At 34.3% G+C, this 26,233-nt stretch overlaps 2 protein-coding genes and 1 pseudogene across 3 annotated transcripts; 1 reads left to right on the top strand and 2 right to left on the bottom strand.

Moving 5' to 3' along the window:
- Nucleotides 1-1,087: 1,087 nt before the first annotated feature.
- Nucleotides 1,088-1,960, top strand: LOC146884117 (uncharacterized; annotated as a pseudogene).
- A 4,878-nt stretch (nt 1,961-6,838) lies between these two features.
- Nucleotides 6,839-12,153, bottom strand: LOC114195472 (Exostosin family protein). Its single transcript, XM_028085958.2, has 8 exons — nt 11,656-12,153; nt 11,419-11,565; nt 11,273-11,337; nt 10,932-11,001; nt 8,682-8,909; nt 8,033-8,176; nt 7,818-7,953; nt 6,839-7,725 (listed from the first exon to the last, which is right to left on the bottom strand). The coding sequence occupies exons 1-8, from the start codon at nt 11,968-11,970 to the stop codon at nt 7,496-7,498; spliced, it is 1,335 nt and encodes a 444-aa protein (XP_027941759.1). The 5' UTR covers nt 11,971-12,153; the 3' UTR covers nt 6,839-7,495.
- A 5,228-nt stretch (nt 12,154-17,381) lies between these two features.
- LOC114194448 (transcription factor MYB3R-1-like) lies at nt 17,382-25,721 on the bottom strand. Of its 2 annotated transcripts, none has more exons than XM_028084664.2 (12): nt 25,433-25,721; nt 24,932-25,103; nt 24,142-24,196; nt 23,935-23,992; nt 23,453-23,547; nt 23,124-23,227; nt 21,110-21,238; nt 19,115-20,807; nt 18,688-19,028; nt 18,308-18,422; nt 17,983-18,207; nt 17,382-17,654 (listed from the first exon to the last, which is right to left on the bottom strand). In XM_028084664.2, exons 2-12 carry the CDS (start codon nt 25,006-25,008, stop codon nt 17,535-17,537), a joined length of 3,012 nt encoding a protein of 1,003 aa, XP_027940465.1. In that variant the 5' UTR covers nt 25,009-25,103; nt 25,433-25,721; the 3' UTR covers nt 17,382-17,534. The 2 variants fall into 2 exon arrangements, with proteins under 2 accessions (XP_027940465.1, XP_027940466.1); XM_028084665.2 differs by having other exon boundaries at nt 25,369-25,668.
- Between the last annotated feature and the right edge of the window lie 512 nt (nt 25,722-26,233).

The raw sequence follows: 26,233 nt of genomic DNA, 5'->3' as shown, positions 1-26,233 counted from the left end.
TGGGATGTGATTTTTTAAAATTAACTTTACTCTTGTGATCAAGTATTTTCTCATACCTTTTTGGAGTTGGTTTGCCTTTTACCATATATGCTTTAGCAGATAATGCCCTAGGCCTTGTAGCAACACACTCCTTACTATTGTATCTTCAACTTTCGAAATATCTAAGAAAAGTTCCCTAAATATTGCTTGTTTCCAAAAATATTATTTGACTTCTACATGTAAAGTTGTTATTGGTATCCTATCAGTCAAGAAGTCCTTAAGATTATTGTAAATGCTAACGATGACACAAACTAAATGGATTTCCTAATATGTGTATATTCATTGTCCTTAAGAACTTATTTATAGTGTGTTCTACAAGTCTTTTAGGATATGATAAGAACTTCTCATATTTTTTGAGGACTTAAGAACTAACAAGAAATACTTTTTAAAAGCAAAATAACCAGGAATATAAGAAGATAAGAGAGAAGAGAAACAAAGATAAGATGAGAATGAGTAAAGAGAAGATATGTGGATATCTGTATTTGTCAAAAGAGAGAGTGACTCTATTTACAGGGAGATAGTGTTATAGAATAATCCTTTTTATTGCAAAAGAATCTGAACGTTGCATGCCATAAATATAAATGCTACAGTTTCAAGTTTTATGAGTGAGGTGCATCCGTTTAGATTTTCAAACTTGAAAGCTTGGCTGTTTTTTTGTACGTTGTAGGGATATTCTTTTACCGTTGTCATGCATTGATTTTTCTCCATAAATGCTATAATTTTCAGCCCTTCACCATTCATCACTCACACCTATAAATAGGTGGTTTTGGTGCTCTCCAAAACACACCATCTCTCAATCTTCTCCTTCATTCTTCAAGTTCTCTTCCTTTCTCATATTTCTTTCTTCTACTATCTGGGTTAAATACTCTCTCAAGAGTACTTTCTTGCTAGTTCTGAGATCCTCGGAAGATCCGAGAAGTTCATGTTGTATCCTGGGGGGCTTGCGCACACACCGTGGATAAGTTCTTAAGGGTAGTGAATTTACACGCCTCAGGAAGTATTGTTTTGTTCGTGATTTGTCAATTTTTTACAACAATCTTAAGGACTTATGGCTGACAACAACAACAACTCTACTATGCCGGAGAATCAAAATAGTTCCGGAACTCTGACCGTCTTTGCGAAACCATTTCCGGATGTATCTAAAATTGAGGTATTCTCTGGGCAGAACTTCCGACGCTGGCAAGAACGTGTGTCTACTCTTCTAGACATGTATGGAGTAGCTATGGCTCTCTCAACTTCAAAACCTGACGAATCCAGTGCCAAACAAGTTGAAGATTGGACTTATGCAAACAAGGTATGCCGACACACCTTACTTAGCACCTTGTCTAATGATTTGTTCGATGTGTATTGCTCATATAAGGAAGAAAGAAATTTGGGATTCGTTGATTCTCAAATATACTGCTGAGGATGTCGTCCGACAAAGGTTCGTCATAGGGAATTACTACCGTTGGGAGATGATCAAAGACAAAGACATAAAGACTCAAATCAACGAATATCACAAGTTACTTGAAGATATCAAAGCAGAGAACATACTCCTGCCTGATGAGTTTGTTTTAGAACTTTTGATCAAGAAATTACCGTCATCCTGTACTGACTATAAACAACAACTAAAACATAGACACAAGCAAATGACGCTTCAAGAGCTCATTACACACATCATAATAGAAGACACCAACAGGAAGGGGAGTGCTACTGCAAGGGCCAAAGCTTTATCCACAAAGGCAAATGTGGTAGAAGACAAACCTGCTTTAAAAAGGTACGAGAACAAACCTGATCACAAAAGGAAAAATAACTTTCGAAATTCCCGTCCCAATGGATCTAACCCCGTCTTTAAGAAAAAGGGTAATTGCTTCGTATGTGGGAAGCCAGGCCATCATGCACCTCAGTGCAGGCACAAAGCAAGAAACGACAATCCTCCTAGAGCAAATATAGCCCAAGGGGAAGATGATACTATAGTTGCGGTCGTTTCTCAAGTAAATCTGATTACCAATGTGAGCAAGTGGGTGGTAGACTCTGGTGCTACCAGGCACATCTGTGCAAACAGGAGTGCTTTTACCTCCTACACTAGTGTAAGGGATGGAGAAGAACATGTTTATCTTGGTGATTCCAAGACAACTCCAGTCATTGGAAAAGGAAAGGTTCTTCTAAAACTCACATCTGGGAAGACTCTGGCCTTGAGTGATGTGTTATATGTGCCCTCTATTAGAGTTAATCTAATCTCTGTAGCACTACTGGGAAAAGTGGGGGTTAAAGTGTCATTCGAATCTGACAAGATTGTAATGACAAAAAATAATGTTTTTTGTGGGGAAGGGATATTGTGATCAAGGTCTCTTTGTACTCAATATTTCAGAAATTATAAATGAATCATGTTCTTCTGCTTATATCGTTGACTCATATGATATGTGGCATGCTAGATTAGGACATGTGAATTCCTCATATGTTATGAAATTGCAACGACTAGGATTAATTAATATGCATGATAAACAAAGTGGTAAATGTGATGTATATGTAGAATCCAAAATAACTAAGAAAACATGTTATCCCGTAGAACGTCAAACAGAATTGTTAGGGTTAATTCATACTGATCTAGCTGATTTAAAACAAACCATGTCTAGAGGTGGTAAAAATTATTTTGTAACCTTTATAGATGATTTCTCTAGATACACCAAAGTGTACTTAATCAAACGTAAGGATGAAGCCTTTGATGTATTTTTAACTTATAAAGCAGAAGTAGACAATCAATTGAATAAGAAAATTAAGAGGATTAGATCTGATAGAGGTGGTGAATATGTTTTATTTAATGACTTTTGCGTAAAAGAAGGTATTATCCATGAAGTAACCCCACCATATTCACCTGAGTCTAATGGAGTAGCTGAAAGAAAAAATAGAACTCTTAAGGAAATGATGAATGCCATGCTTATTAGTTCTAATGCACCTGATAACCTTTGGGGGAGAAGTCCTTCTTACTGCATGTTTTTTACAAAATAGGATACCTCATAAGAAAACGGGTAAAACTCCCTATGAGTTATGGAGAGGGTATCAACCTAATCTTAAATATCTGAGAGTGTGGGGGGTGCCTAGCTAAAGTAATGTTACCTGATCCCAAGAAAAGAAAAATAGGCTCTAAAACCTCTGATTGTATGTTCTTGGGTTATGCTGAACATAGTGCTGCCTATAGCTTTCTTATTCTTAAAAGTGATGTGATTGAACATAATACTATTGTGGAGACAAAAAATGTTGATTTTTTTGAACATATATTTCCTTTAAAGGTTAGTGATACATCTGAACAACCTATAGATACTAATAGTGATGCCATGAGTGAGGGTTTAAGAAGAAGTAAAAGGCAAAGGAAAGAAACTTCTTTTAGAGATGACTTTTATACTTATCTAGTTGAAAATGATCCAACAAGTTTTTTAGAGGCTACTAGTGCTCTTGATGCAAAACAATGGGATAAGGCTATTAAGACTGAAATTGAATCAATTGAGAAAAATAATACTTGGACCTTAGTAGATTTGCCTAAAGGAGCAAAACCCATTGGTTGTAAGTGGATCTTTAAGAAAAAGTATTACCCTGATGGATCCATAGATAAATATAAGGCAAGGTTGGTAGCGAAAGGTTTTACTCAGAAACCCAACATAGATTACTTTGATACCTTTGCCCCTGTGACTAGGATTTCCTCTATTCGAGTTTTGTTAGCTCTAGCAGCTACCCATAAGCTAGTGATACATCAAATGGATGTTAAGATTGCTTTTCTGAATGGTGAATTAGAGGAGGAAATTTATATGACTCAACCTGAAGGGTGTGTTGTCCCTGGTCAAGAAAATAAGGTGTGCAAACTTTTAAAATCTTTGTATGGGTTAAAACAAGCACCAAAACAGTGGCATGAAAAACTAGATAATGTGTTACTTTGTGATAGGTTTTCACCTAATGATGCTGATAAATGTGTGTACTCTAAATCTGAAAATGGTGAATGTGTCATTATATGTTTGTATGTGGATGACATGTTAATTTTTGGTACATGCATTGATATAGTCTCTAGAACTAAATTGTTTCTAGGATCTAAGTTTGAAATGAAAGACATGGATGAAGCCAATGTGATTTTAGGTGTTAGAATCATAAGGAAGGGAGATAGTATATTACTATCCCAGGAACAATACATTGAGAAACTTCTTAGGAAGTTTGGATATTATGACTTTAAACCTGTGAGTACCCCTTATGATGCTAACTCTAAATTAATGAAAAATATAGGAGAATCTATTTCTCAACCTCAGTATGCCCAGATAATTGGGAGCTTACTACACTTAATGAGCTTTTCAAGACCTGATATTGCTTATGCAGTAGGTAGACTGAGTAGATACAATCAATGTCCTAATCAAGAGCATTGGGATGCACTTGGAAGGCTTATGAGATACTTAAGAGGTTCAATGGATTATGCCATTGAATATAGTGGATTTCCCGCTGTACTAGAAGGGTACAGTGATGCTAACTGGATCTCTGATTCAGATGAGACAAAATCCACTAGTGGTTATGTATTCACACTTGGGGGTGGTGCGATTACATGGAGATTAGCTAGGCAAACAATTATTGCAAGATCAACAATGGAATCTGAGTTTGTTGCTCTCGAGATGGCTGGTAGTGAGGCTGAGTGGTTGAAAAACTTCTTAGCAAACATTCCTTTAGGAATGAAACCAACCCCATTTGTATCTATACATTGTGATTGCCAATCGGCAATAGCTATAGCTAAAAACAAAAACTATAATGGAAAGAATAGACATATACAATTGAGACATAATCTGGTTAAGCAGCTGCTAAAGAGTGGAACTATTTCCATTGATTATGTGAAGTCAAAACGGAATCTAGCAGATCCCCTGACAAAACCCCTGGGAAGAAATATGATTTTAGAAACATCGAGGGGAATGGGACTTAAGCCACTTGCAAACAAACAAGTGATGGTAACCCAACCTTTGTGATTGGAGATCCCATGAATAAGGTTCATGTGGGTAAAAACAAGTCACTTGTTAGTTCTGATAGCACTAAATTGATTTTTTTATCAATTATGTCCATTCCCATGGTGTATGTGAAAGTGCTAAAGACTGTATTATTGAGTGGTTAAACTTTGTAAATTAAAATTTGTTGTGGTATAAGAATTTTAGTTTAAACAAAATTTTAATGATTTTCATATCCCTTACGGGTGGTGTATGATTTGCAGCATACACTTGATGAAATCACCTATATGAGTGTCGAGTGGGGCCACTTGTATGAGATCTTGGCATGATCTCTAGAGCACTCATGAACACCGGGCACGCGCATGGCCTAGTAAGCGCAACACAGCGTTAACAGCAAGGATTGTGGGGGTGTATTGTGATTGATAAACCACTAACACACATCAAGTGTCTTTGGTTCATATAGCTTGCTATACCAACTACACTGTGTGTTAAGTTTATCTGTCTAGGACTGGTTCATATAGCTTGCTATACCAGCTCCGATGCATTTACGTCCTATAAGACCCAGAATTTTCTTCTTTCAATCTTTCTTTTCTTATCTTTTGCAATATGTGGGGGATTGTTATAGAATAATCCTTTTTATTGCAAAAGAATCTGAACGTTGCATGCCATAAATATAAATGCTACAGTTTCAAGTTTTATGAGTGAGGTGCATCCGTTTAGATTTTCAAACTTGAAAGCTTGGCTGTTTTTTTGTACGTTGCAGGGATACTCTTTTACCGTTGCCATGCATTGATTTTTCTCCATAAATGCTATAATTTTCAGCCATTCACCATTCATCACTCACACCTATAAATAGGTGGTTTTGGTGCTCTCCAAAACACACCATCTCTCAATCTTCTCCTTCATTCTTCAAGCTCTCTTCCTCTCTCATATTTCTTTCTTCTACTATCTGGGTTAAATACTCTCTCAAGAGTACTTTCTTGCTAGTTCTGAGATTCTCGGAAGATCCGAGAAGTTCCTGTTGTATCCTGGGGGGCTTGCGCACACACCGCGGATAAGTCCTTAAGGATAGTGAATTTACACGCCTCAGGAAGTATTGTTTTGTTCGTGATTTGTCAATTTTTTACAACAGATAGACCCACAAAGGAAACCCAATGTTCCACCAATTGCGGATAGAGGTCTACCTTAAATCGTCGACCATACCCAAACAAGAAACTGTTTATATGTAACATTCGAGAAACCATCAGAGATTGAAGAAACCATCTGAGGGAGGAAGAAGAACTCACGAAACTGAGGGCTTATATGTAACATTCGAGAAACCATCAGAGATTGAAGAAACCATCTGAGGGAGGAAGAAGAACTCACGAAACTGAGGGCTGGATTTTGCAGTACCAATATTGTGCAACCTTCGCACAACCTTTGCAATACTAGTTTCACAACACATAACACTAAGAGCAAGACACCCAAGCTAAGCGCAACGTGCAAAATTCAATGACAAGCCCCATAAACGCAGCAAGAAGACCAAAAAATCTAACAAATGGTGTGCAGTAGAAACCGGAACAGAAAGAGCTAAGACAACCTCAATTGCAGCAGAAGATCAAGGCTTAAAACTCAAAGAACTCTGATCACGATCATGGAGAAAAGATCGAGGCAGAAAACTCAAAATAAACTGTCCACGATCATGGAGAAACTCACGGTGCACCATCAAAGCCCTAATTCTCTACTATTACGTTTACGTGTCTATCACATTTCCATTACTTATATTTTTACTTTTTATAAGAAAATTATTTAATATGCATTTGAATAAATACGCGCCTCCTTCCAACTTTTGGTAAGTGAACAAGCAAGAGAAATTGTAGGCTTGCAAAATGACAAATTGCCTCAACATCGCAGTGTTCTATACAATTCAATGGAGCAAATACATGCTAAACTAAGACAGCAGCAATTGCCAACCTTTAAAGATAACTTGGCACTTCACCACATTGACCTGGAGGGTTAGCTTCCCTCAACAACGCAACAATTACCTCACATTGACCATCATGATTTGGCCCCTCTCTCGGATATACTAGAATTCTCACCAAATTACATTATCCAGGAGATGTTACATAATCTTCAAACTCAGCAATGGGTTCCTCGACTATATCTTTAAAACCAGCAATTCCCTGGCTTCATCGACCATTATGGCTGGCCTTCAAGTCCAGATCGATAGTTACCCCAGCCTTTTGATTATAAGTTTAATCCTCTACTCTCTTTTACCTATTTTGCGACTATCAATAAAATTAGGAGTTTTGAAATAAACTACCCCTGTTCTCACCAACGAGATGAGTTACGGTTGAGCAGATTCAGCACCTCATAAAGGATAAGATGATATTTTTCAAGATAAAGTAGATAGTCCCGCTCTGAACTCTTGTTTGAGCAGATGATGACAATCAAGAGCACCTAACATGAGCTTCAAATAAGACGTATAAGAAAAAAAACTTGTACAAGGGCATCATCTATCTCCCAGGCCATCAAGGCAAAGGCACAGGGAGTTCCCATTTGGAAAATTGAACCAAGTTTCTGTTTACAATTGATCCATTGTGCAACCAAAATGTTTCAGCTGAATGGTGAAATTGCCTTACTTTCCTCTGCAATTCCCACATAATTCCACGCATTGCTGAACAAGGTTCTGAATCCGAAGCATACACCCACCAGCACCTAACTTCTCGACCACGAGCTATTATTTTTTCTATTTCTTCATCTGCAATAATCAAAACAAATAAATTAGAATTAAAGCTTAGAAATATATAACAGCAAGGGTATTGTGTGTGGAACTGGAAGCTGCATTTCCACCTGGTATAGATTCCAGGTACTGCAACAGTTCAGGACCTATTCGACTAGACGGCCATTTTATTGATATCTGACTGTAATCAATGACATTCTGGAATGGCAATTCTGTTTGATCTGATATTATAACTGGAACACATTCCTGTCAAATGCAATATGGATTACTTCTCATGTACATCTGGTCAAGAGAGATAAACACAAGGAGGGGGAGAATAATATACCACAAAAAAGGACTCATAAAACCGAAGTGTCCAAGATGACTCTCCACGTGGGGCGAGGCAAAACTTAGAATTGCGTAGGTGTTCAAAATATTCTTTCCTGGCCAGCTTGTCAGGTCCACTGAATTTTAAATCTGGACATTCCAACTGTTTATACCATCAATACTGCTTAATATATTTTTCTGTACCATGACAAAGATTCATTCTATAGTCTGAATAAGCATAAGCATAAGCATTGTCTTAATCCATCCAGTTACAACAGAGTATAAACAGACATGAGAGCATATCTACAATGGCATATAAAGGACAGCAACAGTTAATTTTTTCCTTTAAGAATATTATGGTGAAACAAAATGGTTTTGACATACAACTAAAAACATCCATAATCAGTATAAATAAACCAATAATTTTGCAACATTCAATGGGAATGAAGTTCTTTCAAATTCCAAGGATTGAATCAACATGAGGATTGGATCCATGTAAATGATAATCAAAATTTCTTAGCCGCTATAAGGATTGCATTAGCATCACGTTCACTGATTTTGTAATTTAGTAGCAAAAATGAAAAAAGAAAAATTCTAGAAGAGATCATCTGACAAACAATGATGGCAAAATATCACTCAGAAGCAACCAAGTGCAGAAAATGACATACCTTCTCTGGAAACTGCTTTGCAAGCTCTATAAGCTTAAGCCGGCCAGCTTTTCCTTGCGCACGTCCTAAATAATTTGCTAAATACTTCCTTTTAGACAGAGGCAAAGGCTGGACCACGGTAGCCCCGGTAGCCCCAGTTTTTGTCATACCATCATCAACATTACCTGGAATGATTATATCTTTCCATGTATTAAAGGCACTCGTATCTCTCTTATCAGTCCGATCCCCCTACAACGGCATGCCAAAGAATGAACTTTTAGCTCGAGGAACCTCTGATTAAATTGAGGGAACATGTTATGAACAGAAATTGAAAGGGAAAGAACATTTTTATTAACAAAAGTTGGAGATAGTATTTCCACTTTAATATCTTTTTTTATAGTACTCTTATTTTTATTACTATTATAATACAAATATACAAGTAATAAATCAATTATAACTTTTTTAAACCACTGGCGTATATTTTGAATTACAATTTTTATCTTAAAAATATATCATCCCTATTCAATTATTAATTATTAAAGAGCTATTATATACTTTTATTACTATTATTATATCATTATATGATAAAATCGATTAATCAATGGAAAATTATATAATTTCTGAAAAACACACTAATTTTAGCACTAAAAGTATATAACAGAAGAAATATTTAATATATAAAAATAGAAAAGATATTATAAATAAATATTAAAGTAGTAGGTTTTAGAGTGACAAATCGAGGTTGGTTAAATCTGACAACATACGTATTAAAAGAGAAAAAAAAAAAGAAAAAAGTAATGCCCTCTGAAAACGCCACAAGAACATAGATATAGAGATGCGCCACATGTTTGAAATTCTCTCTTCTATATTTGAAAATAAGCACCGAGGAATATACAATATCCGAAAATCACAAATTAAATCGCTAATACTGATACAGGACCAGATATATCATGTGTCCATACATCAGAGCCTTGTACCAAATGAGACGCTGCTCTATTCTTGCAAGGTTTACTGATCTGATCTGAATGCCTCCACTCTACCTTAGTATCCTTTTATTTATAAATATGATGGGCCTGCCCATGACATCCCTCTCTAACTAATCCCTTTTCCTAAGATAAGGGTAGGATAAATAATAAATAATAAAAAATATAGATATAAAAGGATAACTAGCTAATTCCTATTTTTCTAGACAAAGATTAATAAAAAGATAGCTAGCTAATTTCTATGTTTCTGGACAAGTACAAGTAAAAGAATAATTAAAGTATATCTGAAAACTCACAATCTAGCAAGTATGGGAGACCCGACCAAGCAAACGCAAAAACACAAAATAGGGACATGTATATGCATGTCTATAAATATAGTTTTTTGTATACGCATAATTCTTCGAAGTTGGGTCCGATCCTCATGTTATGTTCTTTTATAACCTTCTGATCCCCAAGTTCAACGTTAACGTTGGTTCCAGGGACACTATTCAATTTTTATTCAGCAAACTAAACACCCTCTTAACAGGGTTAAGCTTTTAAGCAATGCCCCCACCGGTGTAGAAAAATTAGAGAGAATTATGTGTCATTTCTTCTGAGGATGCCTCTATACACAACCCAAATAAAAGATAAACACGTTGAAAAATCAAGTACTGTTACCACAAAGCAGATGTGCTTTCGGCTTTACTTGGTCTTGAAACTTGATCATTCTAAAGCTTCTTTTCACTATGAAATTGACAAGGCAATACCCTAAAACCAAATTCTTCAAAGTATTCAGTCAGGACTGGGGAAAAATCAAATTTACTTATCAAAGGTAGGTTCCCAGCTCTAGAGATTTTACAAGTTTTTCTCCAAGTAGATTAAAAAATGAATGGCATAAATCAACCACCACCAAGAAAATGATGGAAAAACATACACTCACTCCATTCCCTCTCAAGTAATCCTTATATGATACTATCACCAAAAATAAAACAGACGGTAGTTAATTATTTCATAAGAACAGTTCGGCATTGCCATATCCATGCCAATTCACACATTCGCTACTTTATTCCGAAGCTTGTTTCAGCATTACACACAATTTCATCCTCATAATTGCTAAAGACACAATTCATAACACCTAACAAGCAGCTTGATTCACTGACCTATCTACATTACACACAATTTCATCTAGAGAATTGCTACACACACAGTCCATTACAATAAACAAGCAGCTTGGTTCATAAACCTAATCTTGGCAGTTCTAATTCACACACAAACAAATAAACAGCAATAATAAGCAAAAAGTGCTCACCTCCGGTGTAAGAATAATGGAGCGATTTATATACGTTGCCCATGATTTGAACAAGTGAGCACCAGCTCCACTGACCACAACACAAAAGACACATCAAGCATTAGCTATTATTTGCAATGTAGTTTTTCTTTTCATAATACAACAAAGGACCTTGCTAACCATTGTATTAAGGAATTAATATGGGTAAGGTTTTATTTAAAATCATATGGGAGCGCATTAAAAAACCTTGATACAGTACAATTTTCCCCTTCCCAATAAAAAAACTTTCAACTTCTTAATCAATTCCCTAACTACACTAGTTAGCATTTTTCTACAAGAAATTAATAACCCCTTTTTACTACCTGGGGAAAACAAAAATGTGGTTGCGGCCCCCAGATAATCGAAAATACGGCATTTGACTTATGACCTGCGAGAAATTCAGTTAAAACAAAGTAACTGCAATTCAAATTGAGGGAATGAAATTAAGAAAGAATTGAGAATGGATTACTTGAACATAGGTGTTGTTAATTTCTTTATCGTTAAGGCCACCCATCATGCGCACACATTTAACATACGATGGGACAAAGAACAGATCCGCTTCCTCCTTCTTCCGCGTCCGTTGCTTCGATTGCAGAAGAAACTTGTGTATTTTCACCTAAAAATTAATCAACATCAATTAACTAATTAAGAAAATTGGGATTTGAAATAGTTAATTAATTAACTAATTAATTAATTAAATAATTACCTGAGTACCCCACTGGCCTTTTAAGCAAGCTTCTTCCGTGACCTTACCGTCTCGTCCGTGCAAGAGTTTATTCAAGCCGTTGATTTCTTCAGGTTCGTAGACGTAGATCTTGAGCGAGAGCTGCGACTGCCCCCACTGTAACTGCGGGTGTGACACGTGGACGACGCTGGTGGAGAGGGTGCAGGGAGAGAGGAGGCGCGTGAAGAAGAAGGTGGTGGTGACGAGGAGGAGGGCTCCGATCTGGTGCGTGCGCGTGCAGAGAGGCTGCTGGTGGTGGTGCGGTGGCATTGTTCTCCATTTGTTGGAGGCACTCATGGAAGATCCTCCGTCGAGTAGGACGATGAGAGAAATGGAAGAGTGTTACCAAGTGGATTAGCAAGGAACGACGTCGTCGAACATAACGGAAACAGAGATAGAGATTCAATGTACGTTCACGATTTCATGGAAATGGATTCACCGTTGCACCAGATCTTTTACATTTCCCGATTTCATGGTACTTCTTAATAGAAGAACACACAATTAAACCGTCAATAAATTGTTAAAAATCAAACTATATAGTACTTGTCTAAATACATTATTATCTCTCACTATAATGATTTAATGGTAACAAATATAAATTTAAGTTAATTATAATTAATCTTCTAACATGTGTTTTATTTAGCAAAGTTAAAGGTATAAAGGTATGTGTATGAGAGCCTTTTAAGAATTTTTACGATATGATAAATGATATAATGGTATGTGTAATTAACAAGGGTTGATCGATTGATTAACTTAAGCCAATAGTTTACTTTTTTTATATTCATATATGACATATAATTTGTAAGAATTAATTCGCTTACAAAGTGTTTTTAACATTACAAACAACGCCACCATATTTTCTAGGCTTAATTATCATTTTGGTTTCCTAATTTGTTGGGTTGGTTCATTTTGGTCTCCTTATTATTTTTGGTTCAATTTGGTCCTCTAATTCCTTAAAAGATTCAATTTGGTCCCTACCGTTAAGTCAACTTTAATATCGTCTCCGTACATGCCACGTGTCATTTTGTGGAATTTTCAAATTTTTTTAATTTTTTTTTAATTTTTTTAAAAAAAATTAAATTTTTTTTAAAAAAAATTAAACTGCCATGTGTCACCTTATGGTTGTGACACGTGTCAATTTGAGATTTTTTCATTTAAAAAAATGTACTGCCACGTAGCAGGTCACGATTGTGTCACGTGTCAAGCTAATGTTTTCAATTTAGTCCCTCTATTTACAATTTTGATTCAATTTAGTCCCTCAATTTTTTAAAATGATTCAATTTTGTCCTCTCCAATTTGATACTAAATTAATAATTAAGCTTAATTACAATTTATATATTCATGTTAAAATGATTTTTTACCATTTATACATCAAATCACTCCCTAAATACTCATGTTATTTCATTTCTTACATTTTTCACTTGTAATTTTTTACACTTGAAATTTTCTATACATGTAAAAAATAATAATAATTTAAATAGTTAGATGGAGTAATTTAATCTATAAATATAATAAAAATTATTTTAATATGTATATATAAGTTATAATTAAGCTTAATTACTAATTTGGTATCAAATTAGAGAGGACAAAATTGAATCATTTTAAAAAATTGGGGGACTAAATTGAATCAAAATTGTAAATAGAGGGACTAAATTGAAAACAACCAATGTTAGTTGGACACGTGGCACAATCGTGACCTGCCACGTGGCAGTACATTCTTTTAAATAAAAATAATCTCAAATTGACATGTGTCACAACCATAAGGTAACACGTGGCAGTTTAATTTTTTAAAAAAAATTAAAAAAAAATTAAAAAAAATTAAAAAAAATTGAAAATTCCACAAAATGACACGTGGCAGGTCAAGGAGACGGTGTTAAAGTTCACTTAACGGCAGGGACCAAATTGAACCTTTTAAAGAATTAGAGGACCAAATTGAACCAAAAAATAATAAGGGGACCAAAATGAACCAACCCAACAAATTAGGAGACCAAAATGATAATTAAGCCTATTTTCTATATATAAGGAAACAAGATTAGAGCAATGTTAAAAAATGTATTCAAGGAATTAATTAGTTGTAAAATAAATCAAGAGTGCAAGCAATGAAGAATCAAATATAAACAAAAGTATATTATTTGTCAAAAATATTTGCATGGTTTACATATTTACAACTCAAGGATGGAAGAAAAAATTCAACCTTTATTATTTGGATCCATATCAAATATCAAGGATTGTTTTGTGCAAAGTTTATCTTATCAATGTTATCAAGAACATGAATATTTTATCCAAAGATTACACAACGATCAAATTTTTTGAAAGATTATGCAACGATGAAGATGCTAGAAAATTATATACAATATTACATTATAGGCTTAAATATACATTTGGTTCTTATTTTCGTCAAAATTATTCAATTTGGTCCCTATTTTTGTTGTGTGGTTAATTTGGTCCTCATTTTTGTACTGACAAATCAACCTATTGAATTCACTTATGACCGAGCTATATTAGTTGGTTTTTCAAAGAGTGAAGTAACACTTGAGATTTCTGAATGCGAAGACAGTGAAACGAATTTTCAAAGATAAAGCTTGTTGTTTAAGTGAGTTTGGTGTATTTCGTGTTCCAACCGAATTTCCTAGGAAATGAGTTGATTGATTTTATATTTCATTATGTTGAATCATATTGCATGAACAAATTAATATGTTTTTTCTGTTTTTCAATCCATTGAAATGTATGGTTTTGTAGTAAGCAATAATACTCTAATTTGTTGGTCAATTGAATTTGAATAAAAAAGGTTTTTACAAGTTTTAATTGAGCGTATTTTTAAGTACTCGGCCAATTAATCCTCCCTTATTGTCTAAGAAAGATCTCTTAAACCTAAGCTTATTCGTTAATGTTTACATAATAATCAAGATTGCAATTGAACCACATGATCGGAGGATCCCAAAGATCAAGAGTTTTCATACTATTCCATCTTCATTATGAACAACTCCAAGAAGGGCACCTAGGTTCTGTCGCTACGTGCCTTAACTGGTCAAAGCTCTTCTCGTCGTCGTCGGGAGCCATCAATGTTATCCCTTCTTCGATAGTGCTATGATGAAGAACGGATAGCGCCGACGAGAGCTCTAACCAGCCAGAGTCGTGCAACAACAGGACTTAAGTGCCCTTACTAGAGCTTGGCGTGATGAGGATAGAGAAGCACTCGAGAGTTTTCTTATTTGAATAAGAAGTCAGGAATATGATTATTCAATTTCCTGATTCTTCCATTTCATTTGAAATATTTCACTTCCATTAAAAAGAATTGAATTTGAATGAAAAAATAAAATATAGTGACAGACACGTGTTAGTATCGTGTGATGCCTACATGGAACGTTGTTTGTCAAGTGAGGTAAAATTTAACATCGTTAGAAAGAGAGGACTAAATCCATTGCTTTTGAAAGTAAGAGGACCATACAAAATAAAATTTATGAGTAGGGACCAATTACAATGTTTTATTATAGTTGAAGGATAAAAACTTATTTAACCTTTTTTTTTACATAGTGAAATATTATACTTATATGATACTTAAATTAGTGTAAGTCAAGATCGACTTAAGGCCTAAGTAGGTAAAATCCTTGATTTAGGTCCCCTAATAAAAGGTTCCAATTTTTTTTAGTATTAATATACTCTATTAAATTAATTGTAAAATTATATTTGAGAATAAAATTTAATTAAAATATTATGAGTGATGGTTAATTTGTATTGGTACTAAAATTGATATTTAATAAGCTAACAACTTTTTTCAATAAATCATAACCCTCTTACCAATCAATTCTAATTTCAATCTTCTTCTTTTCTCTCTCTAACTCCTCATCTACCGATTTTATTCCTTGATTCTTTGCTTTCATCTTGAAAATTATTTCATTAGTTTAATTTGACACATTAGTCAATACTCATTAGTTTATTCTGAACTCTCATGTGTTGTGTGTGTGTGTCTCACTATGTCTATTTCAAGTGGTAGAAGGAGCTATTTGACATTTCTTCCTTTTCAGTGTGACAATGCGTCATATTGAATAAAAGGCTAAAAGCAAAAATTAAATTGTGATTTGATAGTTGTATATGAAAAAATGAAATCTCAATTTTTTTAATTAATATTTGGATTAAATATGTTTTTGGTTCCTTAACTTTCAATAAAAATTGGAATTTATCCTTCTTCGAAACTTTAGATCAATTTAATTCCTCAACTTTAGAAATGCATGAATTTAATCATTTTAACCATGCTTTATTAAATTTATTTGACGTTTCAAACACGTTTCAAATAGCATTTCAACTAACATTAAAGCGAAAATATGTCAAACAATAAAACAACTCAAATGTTATCATGCAACACGTTCGAAACGTCAAATAACTTTAACAATACTAGCGTAAACACAGGCACTATCGTGTCGTAAACACAGGCACTATCGTGTCTGTGTGTACACATTTTTTAAATATGAATGATATTATATTAGTAAGTGATAATAGTGTAATGTTATTAAGTTAATATATAAAATAAATGTATATTTATTAAAAATAAAATGAAATGAATAGAGAGAATAATTGTTGATGAATAAAAAAAAAGAAAAAAAGATGAACAGTTTGATATAAAATAGGTAACAGTAACCGTTAATTTTAAAAAAATTAATAAATAATTATATTGTAAAGAGTATAATTGGTATTATGAAATGTGGACACAAAAGAGAGAATCCTCTTTATATATTGTTATAGATTTGGTTAAAATGACTAAATTCACACATTTCTAAATATGAAGGAGTAAATTTGATCAAAGTTTTCAAGGAGGATTAAATATAATTTTCATTGAGAGACCAAAAATATATTTAACCCTTAATATTTAAAACCATAGACAAGGTAATGGATATGAGAATAAGATTAAATTTTTACTACAATAATGAACAACTTCTAGGTATTTTGACTAATATTTCATGAGTGGACAAAACATATAAAATATAGAAATTGATTATCATGTTGACTACAATAATGAACAACTTCTAAGCATTTTGACTAAATCTCTAAAGGGGGCATAGAATTCAATCTATCAGTGTTGAAATGTAATATTTTTGTTTCATTCTTTTCATGTATGAGAATCCAACTTTAGGAATAGGGTTTTATGCATCATGTGTATTGAACCTTCTTTGTACTTTAGAAAAATACCTTGGTAAAAGTGACGGTGTAAGAAAAATAGTACACTCTTTTACTTCATTTTATTTGATCATCATGCCAACATCCCTAGTGACAGAAAAACGAAATAGCAAAATGCATTTTGTTGAATGCATTTTGTTGATAAACAAATGGATAATATTTTGACTACTTTTTTATCTGCTTTTAACCTATCATTTTAATCATCCTTATATCATCACATCACGATTAAAAAAATTAATAGAAGTGTAGATTAAAAATAGATAAAAAAAAAAGAGTCAAAATATCATTATCCAAACAAAATATAGAAGAAAAAATTGAGTCCAACCGAAACTGAATATAGCTCTTCATAGTGCCCCCGATTTCGATTCATTCCTATAAACTAAAATTATCTCAACGATAAATCAAAAGAGAAAAAAAAATGCATGTTAAGAGTTAGCCCAGCAAAAACAAATTTGAACTGACTTACTAAATTCCTGACAAAACATTGAAAGTTTTACCCGATCAAAATATTCACTTACACTATAACAGGCATCACATTGCTGAATGAAAGGAAGATATTTATTTCAATCAGCTTTGATCGCCGAGGTGCTTCATTGCTTCATACAGAAAAACTATTCATCGAAATGGAATACTATACATATATTTTTAACTCATACATAGCAAAAACAGGTTTTATCCATATTTGACAATCATCTACAACCTTTCAACAGATACGAAGAAGGGCTTTTGGAACTTATAGCTGAGGATTTGTTGTCATCACCCTTGCTTGGTGTTCCACATTCGCTAAAGTCAAGTGTGCGTCGCTCTATCTGCAAACAAAAAATTCCATACAACTGTAACAATCGATAGGAGAATATTAGAGTCATTATAGGTTGAACAAATATTTTCCGTTTTCATTTTCTCTATTCTGTTTCCATTCAAGTATAAAAATCCACAGTACAAAATTGAGAAAACTATTCTGTTTTACTTTTAAAACCAAAATGTCATACGTATATTCACTTTGTAATGAAAACAGAAAAACAATAAAAAGTAATTTTCTGACTCATTCAAACAGGTTTTTGTAATGCCATAATGTCATATTAAAAGATCAAGCTATACTTATAATGCCATAAAAGGAAACATTATATTTAGCTTTACCAATGCATTTGAAGCCAATTGAGAATGATTCCCAGGCTGATTGGGAGAACCATGGCAGTTATCCTTGTCGTTTCCAGATGAATCTTTCTGTAATGTCTTAGGAGTTTCATTTCCCAAAATCTCTTGAGCATTGGCATATGTAGCAGCAGTATGTTCACTGATCTGTTTTAGCAACCCAATTGCATCATAGCTTCTATCACCTGGGCTCATTAAATACCCAAAATCCTGTAAACATGTTTTCTGGTTATAGCACACGGTGAAAAACTAAAATCTAACCTACAGACCAAGATACTTGTAAAAAAATAAAAATGAAAAACTACAGTACCTCAACTGTAAGTTCGGTACCAAGTCCGGGGCTAGATAGAAAAGCGTTGAAGAACCAAGGAGATTTCCATGCGGAAGGTGATTCAAGGCCTTTCCTAAAAGGTGTTCCACCAAATCTACCATCAAACAAGAAGACAGTCAATTGCAATGAGAGAATTAGGACCAGAATGTGAAAACAATCTAGTAGTATGCAGAAAAAAATAAATAAATAAATAAAACAGTTTTAAGATGTGGCACATCAATTTCTAAGGAAACAGCTTAACCAATTAGCAGTTGGTACCTACGGACGGTTTCGATATCAAAAACAATCAACTATATCCATAAGGAACAATGCAAAATGGACAGGAATAATTAAATGATAACAAGTACAGGGAATTTTACATGCTACATGTTTCAAAACCACCATCCTTTCTGGTTTGTTCCCCTGAATTGTCCACTGGAGCTGCTGGAGCTTGTACACGAGTAACAGCAACAGAAAGTTTTTCATGCTCTTTTGCACGAACACAAGGAGAATTAGAATTAACCCTTGAGCATGGATTTTTAGAAGATAATTTCAAATGGCTGTTCTGATTTGGAACTTCTTCCAAGGATCTGTTCATGCTTTTGGGTGTTTTAGTACTTGTACCAAGACCTCTGATTGATTTTAAACCAACTTGATCAGGAGAAGACAGCGTCAAGTCATTCACATCATGTTCAACCAAAACTCCAGAAGGCTCTTGTTCCTGATAAATAGAATAAACTGAAAAATGTTCATCAAAGAAAAGAGTAAGTATTTCAAAATTTCACATAACTAGTACTTAATACTTACAATGGCAGTAGCTGAGGCATCAATATTTAGTTGCTGTTGCTTTACATTAGGCTGAGAATTGTGTACAGTATCTTCATGGGAGTTCTTTTCATCGAAAATTGCATACTTAGTTGGCTCATAACCTTGTCCGCAATTTTCTTTATTATCATCAACACATGCACTGCTGTTCTGTTTTTGCAATGAAGGGATATCTGTTTCCTGAGTCTCATTGTCACCGAACATGACATCCAAACTGCAAATGTTTTTGGTGAAGGTAGTCATGTCCGTCTCAAGTTTCTTTTCAACTCTTTTATCTGAGAGTGGTGACAACAAATCTCGGTGTCGTTTCTTTAAAATGGATGGTGTACCTGTAAAAGTTTTAGCTGCACTTTTTAACAATGCATCTGGACTATCACCATGAGAGGGTGAGTCCCACAACTTAAAAGGAGTAAGACAATTCATAGAAGACATCATAAACTGGCGGATACCCAAGGGACTAAACTCTTGCTGCATATCACTCCCAGATTGTACAAGATCACAGCTGAAGAAAGGAATATCCAAACTTGGAAAACGAGGAGGTTCATAACAGAGAGATCCTGAGTCCTCCTTTTCTGCATGCACATTTGCATTTTCCTCACGTGCTTCTTCCATTACTACAGTACCCATACCATCAACACAGGGAGAACTGGATATGTAATTGTCATAAGTGAAGTTAGCAGGTGCTGTGGAGACCAATTGCTGACCGTCTGCCCCATATAAATGATTGTCATTGGCTGTTCGCCCCTCCCTATCATCACATGCAGAAAATACTGGAGGATTAGACAGGGAGGACGAAGTTCCTTGACAATTATTAGAACACCGAGGACAAGTTAGCTGAGGAGTTGAGGATCCACCAGTTTCAGATATCTGGATATTACAAGATTGGCAACGAAATGAAGTACATCCAGAAAATTTAACTGTTTCTTCACCTTTAATATAATCTACAGGGGGGAAACACCCATCATTCACTGAATCTGAAAAAAGAACTCTGCAACATTCATCATCAGATATCAACACATGCTCTGGTTTAAGAGGACCCAAAGATGCAGGCCCCATGGAAGTTGAAGCACCCAATGCCTCTGATGTCCGAAAAGGAACATTCACCATGTCACAGATTTCACCAGAAGCTACACAATCTCTATGCAACTGCGAGGAATCCTGCCCCACGACCATTGATGAAACATTGGGTAAGGAATGTAAATCGAAATGACAATTCCCACTTGTGGAATTTCCCAGTTCATGTGACTGTTGCTCAATGAACTGAGAAGTGCATGCCTCTTGGTGAGAAATTTCAGGAATGCATATACTAACATCATCAATTGATACATAATATGGCTCTGAACAAGATGCTCGACTTGGACTGTGATCCTTTCGAAGATTACATTCTTCCTTTGGCCTACAAGTCGCCTCTCCAGTTTGTAATTCAGTACTGCTCATCCCTCTAGCAGATGGAAAGCAAACAGCATTAGCTGAACTTTGGCTGGACTCCGAAACCTCTTCTCTTTCAATCCCTTTGGAACAGTTATCATCTCCACTACACTGCAACCTTGTTGATTGATTTGAATTTCCAACATGAGGTACAGGCTCAAACTGATTAAGCATTCCAGATGTCAAATAAGAATCTAATTTCTTTTTGACAGAACTGTTCCAGTGATTTTTAATAGCATTGTCGGTCCTGTTTACAGAGAATATTGAGAATGAAATAAAATGGCACATGAATAAATCAGGCATTACTCATGCTGTAATTTAGATCTCAAACAGTTACTCCAGATATCCTTTAGAATAGAAAAAAATATAAAAACTAACTGAAAAAGTTCAATTAAATTTTATTGTCTTTCTCATACCAGAGCCTGCAATACTTTGTGAATCCAAATCTCTAATGTGCCTTGGAAGATAAATAGAACAGTAACTCGACGTGGAAGCAACTTGACAGCACGTTCACAGTTAATGGAAAAATAATTTAATATCCATATATACCTTCCAGGAATGTACTTTGACAACTCGGCCCATTTGTTCCCAAATATCTGATGATAATGTATTAGAGCCAACTCCTCTTCCTGAGTCCAGGCTTCCTTTTTTATAGTAGGATCAAGATGATTAACCCACCTACCAAGTTTTACAAATTATATTAATGAAATGTGCATCAACAATTAAAAGGAAACTACATCCCCAAAAAGACAAGGTTGACTACACAGATCACAACTCATTCAGTAACCTTAAAGACCAAATGAAAAACGTATATCATATCATGCCTACCCTATGGGTCAAGTTGACGAAAGCACTAACCTCTTTAAAGTATAGTATGATATAGGAACTTGGGTATTATGGGTGCCAACAACCAACTTTGGTGCCAATTGATAAGTACCCAAGCACCATGAAAACCCAACTTCAAAAATCTAGCTATTGAGGAGGGAGAACCAATTATTTAAATATTCTGCTGAGCAACCCACACTATATGATTTGGAACTTGGATACACCATAATACCCAAGTTCCTATCATAGTCCTTCATACTGACCCTCACTCCCATTTAAGGGGACTAAGTGTCCGTTTAATAGACAGGAGAGATATAAAATCAATGGAAAAAAGAAAGGTAAAAGGAAAATAGGTACCAAATAAGGTAAGCGATAGAGTGGAATCCCATTCTCTCCTACTATTTCGAACATACAAAACATATTTTATTAATGTCACCTCCAACAAAACACCAAAAAGAAACATATAACATCTGATGATAATGTATCAATCAATAGTGCTTTTCATTGACCTATAAATCTGTCCACACCATCTTAACTAATTTTGTATCCTCTTTTCTTATATGGTTACCAGTCCATTTTAACATTCCCATTACCATAATGTATAGCTAAACATACAACATTACAATAAAAATTGCTTTGAGCTTACTAGGTACTTGGAAATCATAAATAACATCCTATGCCTTCTTTCTACATTTAACCTGAGTACAGCCAGACATGTAACACATTACAAATAACACTTAACTTTGCGGTTAGTAGGTACTAGGTGATCATAAATAACCTTCGATGCCTTTCTGCATTTGAACCATCTCGCTTATATATGACACACTTATTAATTTCCCCATCTTTTGTATTATTGTTCCCAAAAGTTTAACTTCGAAACATATGATGTGAGTTCTTCTTGTTGACTCTTCAATCAAAACTATACCAACCTCAAAAGATGGATTCATTTTCCGTACCAAAAAATAATTATATAATTTTGTAAGTATCTATGTATGGATGCTTTTCAATGATTTAAGAGTGAATTTCAATTTTTTAAATGTAAAATCATTATTTTATTAAAATGAAATAAACAAAAAGATGTTCTTATCAAGAAGAGAATACTATTAGATAAATCAAACAGCTGTTATGGGTCAATATATTTAAGTATGAACTTACCTTTTCTAAAAGCAACAATTTGGTCATGAAATCCACAACCCATGGCATGGCAGGCCATCGTGGTGATTAAAGATATTGGCATATAATATAGAAAATAATAGATAGTGATTAAAGACATTGACCATAATGATTATTTAACAACATGGATGAAGCACCACTAATGAAGTGATCAAAGAGTCTGCAGACCCTTTGCCCAGAATTGGTTGTGCTGCCCATACATGCCAAGCACACCAGCCAGGTGCAACTCTATAGCAACTTTGACATGACACAATTCAAAACGGCAATAAGGGAAATCAAGGTGCACTATTTAACTACTCTTCTAGTACCTATATTGCATTGTACAGTGAAAATTTTTTTTCTTGTGACTTTGAGGCTACTCTTGAAAATTATCCATGATTGAGCTATGGATATTATGACAAGTAACAATGATGTACAAATAAGGTTGAGTGAAATACTCCAGGATACAATAACAAGGTTGTGAGGACACAATAATCTATGGAGAGAAAATTATTTGCCAAAAAAAGGAAACTTAATGAATACAGGAAAGAATTAGTAGAAATCCAATACAATCCAATAACCATACCTTTCTCGACATTGCTTACCAATACGTCCAGGTAAATGCCGGGCAAGAGATGACCACTTTTTAGCCCCATTTTTATTCACCAATTCAATAATTATTTCATCTTCCTGTTTACAATTGGATTAAACAAGCATGTTATTAGTATATATCTAACTAGAAAACTGATTGTCCAAGGTCAGATCAAAGGAACGGAGGCACTCTAATTTAACAGTAGACAATATGGTCGAATAGGCTCCAGTACGATGTTATCCTTTAGGGTTCAGAAGGAAAGGGAGAAAGAATAACCAACATGATAAAATGAGCACAAAAAATAAATGGAAAGAAGAGATTACCTCTTTAGACCATGGACCTTTAACAAGTTCAGGATTTAAAACTTTCTGCCACCTATGCAGGCATTGCACATCAGTCCTATCCTTGAAACATTCCGCTTCAAACACATTTGGTAATTAGAAAAGCAAGCATAATACATTATACAAAAACACATGGATTTGCTGAATTTGTTTAAGAAAGTTACCAAGCAAAAAGAACAAACCCTCATAAGAGACAAGCTAAATAAATGGTACACACTCGGACAGATTAAAATTACAAATTGGTTTAGGAGTACAAGAGAGTTGACATTAGAAACCTACCAAGGAAAATAAAGCAAATCCCTCCCCCAACAATACATAGGTTTTCATCTCATTTAAATCATTTGAACAAGTATCTAGTTGGAGAAAGCTCGCTTCTGGTACATGAATCAAGAAATAGAGATGCAAAGCAACTTAAGCACACACTGGAAACTAGAATGTACGATGAATAATATCAATATATTTACCAATTTTTTTCCAATTCTTTCCCTTAAATTTCTCAACTGCCTTCCGCAAGATGTCATCCTACAGGACAAAAAGTAACATGACTCATATGTTACGTATTTATTTATTTAGTGTATAGAGGAATGGAAGATATTAACAAGCCATAGAAGAATAAACTAAGCTAAATATTTTCTAGCACAAAAAACATCGCTAAACTTAAGAAAAACTACCTCCTCTAGTGTCCATTGCCCTTTTGTAGAACGCCTTGTAGGGCCAGTAGTCCTCCTACAAATAGATACTTTATGGTTAGCAAAAGCCCAGTTAACTACATCATCAGTGTCTCACAGAAGAAAAAGCCTAGTACGTTTACCAACTACAACCCTCCCTGAACATTATCAATTCAAATAAAAAGGACACTGTAAAGTGAAGGCTGGAAGATAAACTATAATGTGAAAGTATTTCAATCCTCCTGGCTAATCATGCAGCCTTTTTGTTTCAAGAAAGTACAACATTTATATAAATCTTAGCCATAAAACATCCCCTTTGGAAATATACATACATGCACACACACACATACATATACATATACATATGTGTGTGTGTGTGTGTATAAATATATAATCATGCCAACACTTGAAAGGTAGAAAAGAACCAATCACTTACTAAAATTGCCTTTTATAACAAAGACACAAAAAGAGCATCAATAGTTATAACATCTCGATCTAACCTGTATTGTCAGGGGGAATTATAGTTTTTTCTTATTTCTAATTGTAAGAAATCCTAAAGCATTTTGCAGAAATAAATAAGAAATGGTTGAAATGCTATATAACAGTCTCTCAATTAAAAAAACAATCTCAAACAAAGCACATGTTTACTCAAAATTATAACTTTTTTCCAACCCCTCCTCTCTAAACTCCTCCATCTGGAGGAATCCTACTGCTTTTTGTTTTGTCTAATCTCAAAAGAAAAACTGTATTACAGAGATAGGGATAGATTATGAGACAGATTAATCAAAATTACCCATGTAATGCTTTGACTCTCTGAGCGCCGTCAACTTGCCCATGAGATGGAGCAGGCACGCTCCGTTCACTGTCCATATTCTCACTGGATTGCAACTCTTTTCAAACTTGGTTCTCCAAATCATTATAATCCGTTCCAAAGAGCCACAGGAACAAACCCCTCCTGCACAGAACTAAATGAAACAAAAGAAAAGTCAGAACATCACCTTCAACAACAAAAATCGACCAAAAAAACTATATTTAGAGGAGACGAATAATGCAAGTAAACACAAAAGCCTTTACAAATCCACACCTTTAAAGCGTTTGTTTTTCAAAGTTTCACTAAATTCCATTTTAAAAATGTTCAAAAATCTTCTAAGTAACAAAATTAGTATTACTCTAATTCTCTTTTCAAGGATCTAAATACCATTTAAGCAGTAAAAAAAAATGAATATTTACCCATTCGAATCGAAGTCATCGAAAAAACAGACGAAATGAATTGAACGGGGTAGGGAATAATGACCTTAGCGAGATAGAGAAGATCGAAATGGAGCGCATTAGCAGATCGGAGAACAGGATTTCGCGAAGAAGGATCTGCAAATTGAACTATTGTAACGATCGGAAATGGGAGGAAAATTTGAAAAGTTGAGAGAGAGAAATGGGAACGTTGGAGAGTGTTTCGTTGTACTTTATCTCTGTTTCAAACAAAACATGAATGGGCGGACCCTAGAAGTTTCAAACCCTATGAGTTGTCTCGGAACATACTATGGTTCCACTAAGAAAAAATGTCACACTTGTCGCAATGCATCAGAAAAAACACGTTAATTTTTTAAAATTCTAACGGGCACTTCTTCAGGATTTATCTTCAACGGAAGTTCGTAATTTCAAGAATTTTAGTAACTTTTTTCTTATGTTTTAACGGATAAATATTTAAGAGTTTGTTTGATTTTACATTTAAGTTATATTTAAGATATTTAAGAAGTCTAAGTAACACACTCTATTATCAATTTAAATTTATCATTGAAAACTGTGAAATTAAAAGATAAAATTATTAAATGAGAGTGTGTCCATCAAAATTTATGATTTTTATCAATCCAATCGATAATAAAAATACATTAATAAGAGTTATAAAAATTATTTTTCATTAATATTATTTTTTGTATGCATCGAATAGTTTTAATATATTACTAGGCTCACAAGTAATGGGCGGGATTGATTTGAAATAATTTCATTATCTCATAATTATCTCTAGTCTCTAGAAAAATAATTCATTCATGTTTCTAAACTTAAATTCAACTTGTATTAATTTTTTTTCCATCCATAT

The sequence above is a fragment of the Vigna unguiculata genome, chromosome 8 (genome assembly GCF_037176805.1).
Source record: "Vigna unguiculata cultivar grain cowpea cultivar isolate G323 ecotype 2 chromosome 8, ASM3717680v1, whole genome shotgun sequence".
Lineage (NCBI taxonomy): Eukaryota > Viridiplantae > Streptophyta > Magnoliopsida > Fabales > Fabaceae > Vigna > Vigna unguiculata.
The sequence above is the reverse complement of the archived record's forward strand: the minus strand, read 5'-3'. Positions and strand labels throughout refer to the sequence as shown.

Coding starts and splice junctions, on each gene's coding strand:
- LOC114194448 (XM_028084664.2), bottom strand. CDS start 25,008: ATGGACAGTGAACGGAGCGTGCCTGCTCCATCTCATGGGCAAGTTGAC. Junction 23,993..24,141: donor GGCAATGGACACTAGAGGAG/GTAGTTTTTCTT, acceptor TTTGTCCTGTAG/GATGACATCTTGCGGAAGGC. Junction 18,208..18,307: donor GTACCGAACTTACAGTTGAG/GTACTGTAGTTT, acceptor ACATGTTTACAG/GATTTTGGGTATTTAATGAG.
- LOC114195472 (XM_028085958.2), bottom strand. CDS start 11,970: ATGAGTGCCTCCAACAAATGGAGAACAATGCCACCGCACCACCACCAG. Junction 11,338..11,418: donor TTAACAACACCTATGTTCAA/GTAATCCATTCT, acceptor AATTTCTCGCAG/GTCATAAGTCAAATGCCGTA. Junction 7,954..8,032: donor TTTATGAGTCCTTTTTTGTG/GTATATTATTCT, acceptor TGCATTTGACAG/GAATGTGTTCCAGTTATAAT.